Raw genomic sequence first — 12,462 nt, 5'->3', positions numbered from 1 at the left:
AGTACAGCAGCTCCACAAAGCGGCAGGACTCCCCACCTGAAGCAGCTGAAATGGCCCTGTGTCCCGAAACAGAAGCCCACTGCGTTCGACGCACCCGCCATCCTCAGGAAGACTAGAAATTTGCATTTTGACATAATTAGGAGCAAATCGAAGCATCCATTTGGTAACGTTTTAACTAATTTCCAATGACCTTTGAAGCAACAGGTTAAAAATCAACTACGAATTATCATCTGTTTGAACTATTAACAACCACACCACTAAGATAACCCGGGATTGTAAATTCAGTAGTCGTCCCTTTTTAAAGCAGTAACTCTGCCATTAATTTTAAAAAGCGAAAAATGCCTTGGAATTAACAAGGTTCGAGGAAGGAATGTTTGCATCTTTCACGTTGGGTTCTTTGCTCCCTTCAACCTCAGCAGAGACCTCATATCAGGGAATAGCGTATGCTTCGTGTTTCAAGGTTCTTTCTAGGGAGCCATTAGTTTTCCACAGGCCATAGAGCAAGCAGTTCAATCCAGAAGGTCTGTGCAGGCAAAACACCAGAGATCAAATGACACCGTCTTTTTGCAATAAGCGAAGATACCAGCAGGGGGCGAACTTGGAGCCCATCCTCACACCCGCAGTCCAAATTCCATATTCAAGATTTATTGGTGTTTCTCCACATGATCACTTGCTACGTGAATCCTTCCATTGCGGTGGAACAGATTCCATAGTCTAGTCAAACCAACCAATCCACCCATTTTGAGTTCAACATTCTTTGACACCCTGGCTGCCAACGCTTGGGGTAGAATGGGAAGTTATCCACTCTACAGGTGAGGAAACCTGAGGCCTCTGTCCATTAAGAAACTTGTCCAGGGTCACACAACTTAAAAGGTGGATTGGAGATCTGTATTTGCTCAACTGCAAAGCCCGTGTTCTTCTCACCAGGAATTCCCCTTTCACTACTCCAAAACGATTTTCAGAGTAACCTCCATATTCTTGAAAATCCAATGGTAGCTTATAGTTCCCACTCCAGAGGACAACTTTAAATAACCAGAACACTTGGGAAATATCTCATTATTATATGAATTTTTTTGCTGAGTTAGAAAACCCTGTTTGGTCCAACGGATGTACTTTCACCAAGGAGTTGAAGACGCCTTCCGGGAGACCTTTGATATGTATGATTCTGTGCTAGACTCGGTGACAAAAAGGAATCCCTGCCCCCACGGAACTCCCAGGCTAACTAGCAGATATGGATGTCAATACATCAGTGCCTCTGAAAGCCATCCACCCTGCAGACTGCATAGTTTAGGCTTACTGATTGGCATCGTTCTAACATGGACTGATGTGGGTAGTCTCCACAACGTGAGGTAGGTATTATTTTCCCTATTTTACAGATGAGAAATCCGAGGTACCGAAGAGACCCGGTAACTTGCCAGAGTTTACATGCTTGTAAGCAGCGGAGAAGAATGTGGACCTTATTGACTCCAGAGCCCTGCCCTTGACTTCCATGCCATAATGCCTCGCCAGGGCTGTAACGGAGACAGAGCATAGACTAAGGCAGGAGAGGAGCTGGAGAGGGTCAGGAAGCTTCGGGGAGGAAAAACGGTCGAAGACTGAGCGAGGGAGATTCTCTCAGAGCAGTGGATTGCCTTTCTTCAGGCTACCCATGTCTTCCTTCAGTCAGCCAACCTCAAGGTTTATCCTCCCGGACGGAAGTTCTGACATTTCAGTATTAGCAACATAAGTGGGGGAAAAAGTAGAGCAGGAACCAAGTATCAACTCAGAAAAATACTTTTAAATACCGTTGAATTTCATCCATGATGCGATAGTGTCATGTAATTCTTCTGAAAGTAGGTATTACAAACAATCCAAATCACCTGGGTGGATGACAGTTTTAATTAGTTGAGGCTTCTGATGCTAAACCAATGTTTACTTTGAATTCAATGCTTAGAAGAAGCAAGGGGTCTATCTGCTTTATAAATCTTTACTCCCCCAAAGGCTATTTTATTCACCATTTTCAAGCATTCATTAACGAATTTCCAGGTCATCAACCACTACAGGGTAATAGGCTCAGGATGGGGACCATGAAGCAGACATTTGCTTAGCAACTGTGTCTATCAAAATTCCACCAATCTTATCTCAGTCCCAAGATTTCCACCGTAGGAGAAATTCCCTGACTTTTTGCTACTATGAAAGATTACAGGAGAGCATGGCTGACTGGCTTGCAATGCTGGGAACTGGTTTTTCATCAGCGACCCTGCCATTCCAGCTGAGATGAAATTTAATCCCGACTGCAGTGTTTTCAAATAATCATTAGTTTTCTCTTTAAACCAAGAAATGCAAAGGCAAGACTCGAGTTCCTGCGTTGTTTTTTTTTTAATTTTTTTCCCCAACGTTTTTTATTTATTTTTGGGACACAGAGAGACAGCATGAACGGGGGAGGGGCAGAGAGAGAGGGAGACACAGAATCGGAAACAGGCTCCAGGGTCCGAGCCATCAGCCCAGAGCCTGACGCGGGGCTCGAACTCACGGACCGCGAGATCGTGACCTGGCTGAAGTCGGACGCTCAACAGACTGTGCCACCTGGGCGCCCCCGAGTTCCTGCGTTTTGACCTGTGGTATATATTTACTGTCGCAATGCTTTTCGTTGTTTCCTTTTTGGGACCAAAGGACAAATGGAACATAGGGAAGAGAACACAAGTTTTATGAAAAGAAACCATCAATCTTCTGACTTGCTTTTTTTTTTTTTTTTTTAAGCGTAACCATCCATGAATTGTTGCCAGACATCACCAAGCCATTCCTGGGTTTTTCCCACAGTCATCCTCTGCTGCTTTGGATTTTTCTCAATGATGAAACCATCAGAACCATTTGTTGTACCTTATTTAGCAGGACCAGATAAAAATATAAGCCTCAGCACGGTAAGAGTACTCACATGTTGATCTTAGTTTCACACCTTGTGAAAACCGGCGTCTAAAGTTTTGGGTAGAAGCAAAATATCAGAACTTCTCGCAAACTCAAATGCCAACAAACGGGTCTTAATAATTTCTGCATGTCTGTCGCGCAAAAATGTAAAACTTTTTGATTCAACAAAAATGGGGTGAATCCAAAACAGTCTTCCAGCTGCACACAAATCATACTCCAGGACGTCATTGCTGATTATCATGAACCTTTAGAAATAAAGCCATCCCTAGGTATAAATACAAACCTTACAGGGTAGTGTAAGATTGGGAAGGAAAAAGTTATGCAAAAGCATCTGAAAAAGTCCTCCGAAGATTTTTTTTGCCTCTTTACATATCAATATTAAGCCCGTTGTCAGCTGTTAGGCCATAGGATCTAATCCTAGGGAGCCTATTAGTCAGTGGGTCTCAAAGTGTGGTCCTTGGACTAGTGCACCAGCATCACTGGGAAACTGGTTAGAAATGTTCATTTTCAGGCCCCACCCCAGATCTCCAGAGTCTGAATGTCTGGTGTTTAACAAACCCTCCAGGTGAATCTGATCTGCGCGAACATTTGAGAACCACCACTTTCAGCCACCGAACAATAACAAGGCCAGACAAAGCCCTGTATCAGTTTGATTTCTTCGGGGGGGGGAGGGGGGGGAGTCACACCTGTTTTACGGGCTGGTTATTCAGCAAATGGGGCATAACAATTGCATCCCCCTCGGCCACCCTCTCCCAGAAACCATGCTTGCGTCCCTACCCGACGCCAAGGAAACTGCCTTGTGAACCAATCCACCCTTTTCCCTCCCAATAAGAAAAGCATGTGCCAATCTTGAATGCCATTAGGTGCAGACAGGTTTGGCTGGGAGAGAGCCCCGGGCTGGATTTAGACTCCAGGGACAGTCACAAAAAGCAGATCTGGGACGTATCTTCTCCCGGGTTAGTGACTACCCCTGAGTGTCAGGAAGAGCAAGAATAACGTTCTACCAAACTGTGAGAACACGTAGGTAAAGGGGGACCTGGGAACTCAAGGGGTGAGGGCACAGATTAGGTCAAAACAAAGGACACTCCTAGGCTCAGTAAGTGGGTGGTTTATGTCAGTGATCTGAGATCCTAAGGTTTGAGAGGGTCAGGGAGACCCCAAAAGAGGGTCTACCAGCCTTCTTTACATCATCTTCTATCTGCTGTAGATTCCGCTTACAGAAGCGGAAATTATCCTGTACTGTGGATGGGCTCAGATGATTTGCTGATATAACCAGTGTTCCCTGGAAAATCGTGGCCAAAGCTGATTTGAGCAAGAGAGAGACAAGACACGAAGCAGTTTGGTTTGGGTTTGGGGTCCTCCAAAGCAGCCCAAGAAAGTGAGGCCAAGAATGCAGAAGAACCGAAGAACAGATCCCTTCTTCTGATACTGAGTCTTGAACTGGTCATTTGTTCTGTATTTTCCTGATCACCCAGACGACAGCCTGATGGTCTGCACATTTTACATACTGATGGGAATCAAAGGTAAATATGGTCAGGTTCTGCCAGTGCCTGAAACATTCCTTTTAACCTTAAAAGGTTAGAGGAGAGGAAACTATCTTAAATGGACAGGAACAGCACCTGAGTAGCCCTGAACCGCCCCGGAAAAACTGTTGGGCTTAGTATATGCATTAGGGCCTCTTTTCCCAGCCTGGCGAGCGTAGGCAGATCATATTACATTTTAAAAATGTAAGAAGCAGATCACTGAGAACGGCAACCGCTCTTTCTTTATACCTGGAGGAAGGAACGCACATGTTATGAGTTTCTATGATTTGGGGACTTCTTTCCCTTGAGTTTCAGTTTCCCGTTGCTTTCCATCGTGTTGTCAGAAAGTCCTGTGAAGGGTCAAACTGACGGGGGCCCAGCAATGCGTCCTGGGATGGATACGCGTCATGTGGATAAGATATATGTCAGGTGTGTGTTCCGCTTCCTCGTGCTTGTGTCCTCACACCCTCCCCGTTTAACCTCACAGATCACAAAAGAGGTCTTTCCCATCTGGACATACTCTTACCTGGCACTGCTGCTCCCAGTGTTCATCGTCACCGACTACGTCCGCTACAAGCCAGTCATTATCCTGCAGGGGATCAGCTTCGTCGTCACCTGGCTGCTGCTTGTGTTTGGTCAAGGACTGAGAGCCATGCAGGTGCTAGAGTTCTTCTATGGGATGGTCTCCGCCTCCGAGGTGGCCTACTATGCCTACATTTACAGCGTGGTCAGCCCGGAGCACTACCAGAAAGTGAGCGGCTACTGCAGGAGCATCACCCTGGTGGCCTACACGGTGGCCTCGGTGCTGGCCCAGCTCCTGGTATCCGTGGCCAGCCTATCGTACTTTCACCTCAACGTCATATCCTTGGCCTCTGTCTGTGTGGCCCTTCTTTTCTCCCTGTTCCTACCAATGCCTGAGAAGAGCATGTTTTTTCATGTACAACCCGGCAAAGGAGCTCCTCCCAAGCCACCGGGAAAGGATGCTTTCTCAAAGGAACCACAAAAGGATCGCAAACCAGCCTGCAAAGGATTAGTCACCTTTTCAGGGAACCTGGGTGACGACGATCCGCTGAACGATCCAAAGCCGGGAAATGTAACGCTGAGAGTTTTTGTGCAGTGGTTCCAAGATTTGAAGGGTTGCTACTCCTCAAAGCATCTTTTTTACTGGTCCCTGTGGTGGGCTTTTTCCACAGCAGGTTTTAACCAGGTTTTGAACTATGTTCAAATCCTGTGGGATTACAAGGCACCATCCCAGAGCTCTGCAATCTATAATGGAGCAGTAGAAGCCCTTGCAACGTTTGGAGGTAGGTCCACCAGACTTTCTCTTTTCAGTGTGGCGGAAATATATTCTTTCAAATCATAGTCTCGGAGAGATTGGTTGTAGAGATGTCAACAATGAATACCAGATATTTCGAAAACGAAAAGAGCTTTTGTCACCAAATTTTAAAAAGGCAATGAATTCAAGGGAAGATTGACAAAACTATCCATGGAAAAGAGTGTAATCCACCCCTAAAAATAGGGACTGCGAATTTGTGTCCCGCTGGCCATAAAGAGTTGGACAGTTTAAGGTAAAACTGCCAAATCACTTTCCTCTCTAACCACTCTGTAACACTAGCCTTTAAACTATGGTTTGCAAACCATTAATAGAAGTGGGCAAACGATGGCCCATGGCCCACCAGAGATAATACTTTTTACATTTTTAAGAGGAAGTTGTAAGGGGAAAAAAAACAATATATGACAAGGGTTGTAAAAGTAATAAATCCAAGCAAGCAACCAAATAAAAACAAAGAAGGCTATGTGGCCCACAAGCCTAAAATATTTACTATTTGGGCCTTTATAGAATATAGATCTTGAGATTAATGTAGTGGATTTCTAACCAGCACTTTTAAATCAAAGAACAGAATAGAAAATTTAGAACGGAACGGAATGGAATGGAATGGAATGGAATGGAATGGAATGGAATGGAATAGAGAATAGGGAGCATAGCAGCTTATAAGGATAAGTTTCATTTTATGAAAATTCTGTTTACGCTCACATATAAATGTACCAGTGGACATATGAAATGTATTTCCTTTTCAGGCTATGGTCAAAGAAGTTTGAAAGCTACTGTTCTTTTTTTTTTTTTTTTTAATTTTTTTTTAACGTTTATTTATTTTTGAGACAGGGAGAGACAGCATGAACGGGGGAGGGTCAGAGAGAAAGGGAGACACAGAATCTGAAGCAGGCTCCAGGCTCCGAGCTGTCAGCACAGAGCCTGATGCGGGGCTCGAACTCATGGACCGTGAGATCATGACCTGAGCCGAAGTCGGATGCTTAACCGACGGAGCCACCCAGGTGCCCCATGAAAGCTACTGTTCTAAGAGCTACTTTACCATTTCAAAGGTTCCCATCAAGACAACTTAAATAATATATTTAGATCTTTCCTTCATTCTACATGTGGGAATTTGCCAAAGCTTGTTGTCTTCTGATTAAGATTATTTTCCATACTCAGCTTCCCCATTACCTACCATATCCAAATATTTTCTAGAATAATAGTGAATCCAGCCTGGATTCTCACAATCTTCTACCCTATCTCTTCTCCGCAGCCAGGTTATTGTATTGTATAAGTTTCTCTCTGGCCCTTCGTATGTATTATACTTTCATTCAAATGTTTAGTAAGAGCCAATAAGAAGTGTGTCCCTCCACAATAGCCCTTAACAAATAGTGATCTTTTTTTTTTAATGTTTTATTTATTCTTGAGAGAGAGAGAGTTAGAGCATGAGCGAGGGAGGGGCAGAGAGAGAGCGGGACACAGAATCCAAAGCAGGCTCCAGGCTCCGAGCTGTCAGCACAGAGCCCGACGCGGGGCTCAAACTCACAAACTGTGAGATTACAACCTGAGCCGAAGTCGGATGCTTAACCGACTGAGCCACTCAGGCACCCCGATAGTAATCTTTGATTATGGAGAAAATGGCAAGGTGGCAGAGGCGGGCCCTCCAAGAGACTATGTGTGTTTCCGAGTATTTATTGCTTCTCCTTGAGCTGACTGGCAAGTGTCTGCTTCAACCTTATTCACCCATAGATGGATTTCTGATATTGCATTTTGTCCACCAAAAAAGAGGCAGCAAGACTGAATGACCTTGAGAAGGTCTCTGGGGGATTGAGGGTTTCCAACTTGTACCACTAGATTCACCCTTCAACCCTGTCCTGGGCTTCCTTCTTTTGAAAAATCTCCCTCCTGGCTGAGAAGCTATAGCAGTTTTGGGGGAATTTTAGATTCTTGTCCATGGACTCTTCCTTTTTCCCAGAACCTATTTTGTGCAGTTTGAAATACTTTTCCAAAGGGAGTGAGGTGAAAAGAGTGAGGGAAGGTGGGCTGACACAAGAGTTAATGGTCTAAAGTCAGAAGGGTAGAGGTCAGAGCTGTCTTTGAAGTGAGCCCAACAACGCACATGGATTTTCCTGACATAACAAAGCTTTCACATCAAATAAGACTTTGAAGATATTATTTTTGAAGTTGGGGTGTTCCACACCCACATATTTATTGAACATTTCAGGGTCCATTGTTGAGGTAAGAGTCTTCTCATTTCCCTTTCTAAAAATTCCATTTTGGCTCCTAGAAACCTGGTCTTGTATTTGTTTACCTTAAACCCATTTCCTCTCTAAGGACTTGCTCCTGGAGAAAAGGGAGAAAAAAAAAAAAATCCTCTTCTCTTCAGATAATGTGTAGAAAAGGTAAAGTGTTCATAAAGTTTATTCTTTAAAAGCCCCCTAAACACAGCTGTTCTTTAGTCTCTTTGTGATAGCGAGGATCCTAATTAGTGTCAAATTTTTAGGTAAAACCAGGAGAAAAAGGAGTGGTTTGCTGACTTAAGACCTCATGTAAACTAAGCCATGTCTTTAAGAAAGAAAGCTAAGGGTAGTAAGAAACCTGACAAATGGTTACTTTGTTCACAGCACGTTATAGGAACACATTATAAGAACGTGTATATAATGCACATTATATAGATTTGTCCTAAGGATATGTCTAGGGACTACATGTTGGGCTTGGGTCAAAGTTTCTCATCCTCAACAACATTGACATTTCGGTTGGGGAAATTCTTTGTCTTGGGGTTGGGGGGGGGGGGTGAGGTTGCTGTCCTGGGCATTGTAAGATGTTCCACAGCATCACTGGTCTTAACCCACTAGATCCTGTTAGCATACCACCACCACCACCACCACCCCTGCCAAGTCATGAAAACCAAAACTGTCTTCAAATATTGCCATCTGTCCCCTGAAGGGCAAAAGACCCATGTGAGAACCACTGGGTTATGGCTTGTTTAAATTTGAGTTAATTCAGTGTTTTTACAATCCTTATCACACTCTTATTAACACTATAAATTGATAGATCCAATTTCTCCAGTAGGCTGTACTATTTTCAAGAGCAAGGATCCAACATTTACCACATTTTTCCACAGAGAAGCTCCAAAACATTTGATGGGTGAGTAGGTGAATGAATGTGTGAACAAGTATAAAGGCAAATGATCAAACCAACAAATGGTGGGAAAGTGTATAGAGAGAATTCTTTAAAAGAAGTTTGGTACCTGTCAGGAATTTGAGAAAATTTTTAAATCAATGTTATAGAGAAGATAAAGAAAACAGAGACAGGGACACTGAGAGCGAGTCTCTCCTTGCTAGAGTAGCCGTAACGTGGCACAGAGAAAGACATGGAAGCAAGAGCTGGCATTCAGCTTGAAAAACTTGGCGTCTCACTAGGTCGCCAAGTATTCCCAATTTACCATTCCATACAGTCTGCTTCGTCTTGACTGAACTTTAGTCAGACTCATCTCCTTACTACAGATCCCTGGACGTTCTGCCTTCTCCAACTCTGAGTAAACACAACACAATACGGAATGTGCCCCAGCCCCCATCAGTTTCTCCTGAAAATTAGCTGACCACAGCGGGACACTTTCCTATCAGACTCCCCTGATCATTTCCCCTTGCTTGTCCAGCTTCCCCTTCAAAGATCCTGCTTATGTCTGCTTGCCCTACAGGGAAGGATTACCCTATAAAAGAAAATCCTTTTTCTGTTTGATTTCAAGATGCTTGCAGATTTTGGCAATCAGAGTGTGCTATTACAAGCCTTTCTTCTAAATAAAGCTTCTCCCTATCAAAGTCTGAATTTGTTTTTGTTTGACACCAAATTTCTGAGCCTGAGTTTTATCCTCTGCAAAGGGAAGAAGAAAGGAAAAAATGGGCTCTACGGGTCCATTCCAGTGTGTGATTTATGGACACCAAGATTCAGTTGATCTATTTCAAACTTGAAGAGGAAAAGTTATGTACACTTCACAAAGCCAGATCAAGTGATTTTCATTCAATCGATGTTCACGATGTCTTTTTTTTTTTTTTTTACCAAAGCCTGGAAATGCTTCAATTTCTATCCAATGTGAATTTTAACAAAGCGGCACGCTACTTTGTTATGCACGGAATGACAAGATGTAATATACGTTGATTCCTTTCTTTCCAGGGGCTCTGGCAGCCTTCACAGCGGGCTGCGTGAAAGTCAATTGGAACCTCCTGGGAGAGCTGGCTCTGGCGATCTTCTCAGCGGCAGAGGCAGGTTCTCTGCTTCTCATGCATTACACAACTAATATTTGGGTGTGCTATGCCGGTTTTTTGATATTCAAGTCAAGTTACATGCTTCTCATAACGATAGCAGCGTAAGTATTTGTCATTTCTTTCTTTATCTAAATCTGAAGCAACAAAATATGTTTATTTATTCTTCCAGTTCTTCTGGATGGCATTTGCAATGTTATATTTAATGCTAAATGTAAGCAACAATGGGGGGGGCACGGGGGGGAAGCACCTGGGTGGCTTAGTCAGTTAAGCTTTGGACTCTTGGTTTCAGCTCAGGTCATGATCTCACTGTTTTTGAATTCAAGCCCTGTGTCGGGCTCCATGCTGATAGCCTGGGGCCTGCATGGGATTCTCTATCTGCCTCTTTCTCTGCTCCTCTTTTTCTCTCTCTCTTTCTCTCTCTCTCTCAAAATAAATACATAAACTTAAAAAAAATAAGAGACAATACAACTATATTCTTATTTTAACCAGCTCTCTTGGGACTTGGTTAAAGTTATTAATCAGGCAAAGAAAATTCAAAGTTCTCACAAGTAATAAACAGTGATATGCCCTTACATTTTGGTTTTTTATCTTTTTTTATATTTTATTTACTTAATGGAATAATTTTATTGATTTTTTTTTATTTTGTAGTCCTCTTTTTTTTATTTTAGTAAAAACACAACATGAGATCTATGCCTCTTAGCAGACTTTTAAGTGCACACTACAGTATTGCTGTCTATAGGCACAATGTTGTACATCAGACCGCTAAAAATTTTTTATGTTGCGTTACTGAAAGATCGGTGTTTATACACATGAAGTAGCAACTCTTCATTGTCCCCTCCACCCAGCCCCTGGAAACCACCATTCCTTCTCTTCTTCGCTTCTTTGAATCTGATTACTTTAGACACCTCATATAAATGGAATCGTGCAACATCTGCCCTTCTATGACTGACACATTTTATGTAACGGAATGTTTCCAGGTTTCATCCATGTTGTCCCAGATTGCAGAATTTCCTTCTTTTTTTTTTTAATTTTTTTTATAACGTTTTTTATTTATTTTTGAGACAGAGAGAGACGGAGCATGAACGGGGAAGGGGCAGAGAGAGAGGGAGACACAGAATCGGAAGCAGGCTCTAGGCTCTGAGCCATCAGCCCAGAGCCCGACACGGGGCTCGAACTCACGGACCGCGAGATCGTGACCTGAGCTGAAGTCGGCCGCTTAACCGACTGAGCCACCCAGGCGCCCAGAATTTCCTTCTTTTTTTTAAAAAAATTTTTTTTTTCAACGTTTATTTATTTTGGGGACAGAGAGAGACAGAGCATGAACGGGGGAGGGGCAGAGAGAGAGGGAGACACAGAATCGGAAACAGGCTCCAGGCTCCGAGCCATCAGGCCAGAGCCCGACGCGGGGCTCGAACTCACGGACCGCGAGATCGTGACCTGGCTGAAGTCGGACGCTTAACCGACTGCGCCACCCAGGCACCCCGAATTTCCTTCTTTTTAAGGGCAAATAGTAGTCATGTGTGTGTATATACCACATTATCTTTATTCACATCTTGGCTATTGAGAATAGCACTGTAACAAACATGGGAGTGTTCATATCTCTTCTAGATCCTGATTTCGATGCTTCTGGATAAATACTCGCAAGTGGGAGCTTCTGGATGGTAGGGTAGTTCTATTTTTAACTTGTTGAGGAACCTCCGCACTATTTTCCATAGTGACTGCACTATTTTGTATTCCCACCAACAGTGTACCAGTGTTCCAGTTTCTGCACTTTGATTTTGGTTTTTTAGCAGCATCATTTAATGATATGTGATTGTATCTAATTTTGACTAAGTTAGTTTGCACTCCCAATTTTCCCTACCTGCTTGAATAATCATGGCACATCGGTTTCTTTTTGAAACAACTCATCGAATAGCCTCAGAGCAGTTGTAAAGGCGAAGCTGTTCTATAAAACCACATATGAATATAATAAATGTTAAATGACACAGTGGTTGAAACATAGGAAATATTTTATCTAGATTAATGAAAAAGGAAAGAAAATGAGCTGAAGAGGGGATGAGTGTTGCCTAAAGGATTAGGTAGGTATATAGCTCCTCGTTTCCTATGTGGCAATGTGTTTCATTTTAGTTAGGAAGTTGATCAGTGATAAAGCAAGCAGCTGAAATAGTTTCCTTGACCTAACATTATCAGCTGCATAATCTTGGATGTGCTGTTTGGCCTTAGACTTTTTTAGAGGCGTGTGGAACATCATGAAGTCAATCAATATATGCATTATGTAGTTCCAGAAGAAGAGAACACAAAGAGGGAGAAAAAAAACATGTGAAGACATAATGGCCAAAAGTTCCCAAATTTGATGAAAAGCATTACTTTACATATCCAAGAAACCATAAATATTAATTTAAAATGTGAATTTACACTTTCAAGGAGCTCACCCATGAACTCCATGTAACGTGTTTAC

General features: G+C 43.0%; 1 protein-coding gene across 1 annotated transcript in view; it reads left to right on the top strand.

Annotated features, from left to right (window-relative positions):
• Positions 1–12,462, top strand: part of LOC122481866 (thiamine transporter 2-like) — a 41,993-nt gene that overhangs the window by 13,895 nt on the left and 15,636 nt on the right. The window contains exons 3-5 of the mRNA XM_043578048.1: positions 2,740–2,900; positions 4,915–5,731; positions 9,913–10,105. Coding sequence (XP_043433983.1) covers positions 2,751–2,900; positions 4,915–5,731; positions 9,913–10,105 — 1,160 coding nt within the window. The 5' untranslated portion in view covers positions 2,740–2,750. The remainder of the gene's footprint in view (positions 1–2,739; positions 2,901–4,914; positions 5,732–9,912; positions 10,106–12,462) is intronic.

Source organism: Prionailurus bengalensis, chromosome C1 (genome assembly GCF_016509475.1).
Source record: "Prionailurus bengalensis isolate Pbe53 chromosome C1, Fcat_Pben_1.1_paternal_pri, whole genome shotgun sequence".
Taxonomy (NCBI): Eukaryota; Metazoa; Chordata; class Mammalia; order Carnivora; family Felidae; genus Prionailurus; species Prionailurus bengalensis.
The sequence above is the reverse complement of the archived record's forward strand: the minus strand, read 5'-3'. Positions and strand labels throughout refer to the sequence as shown.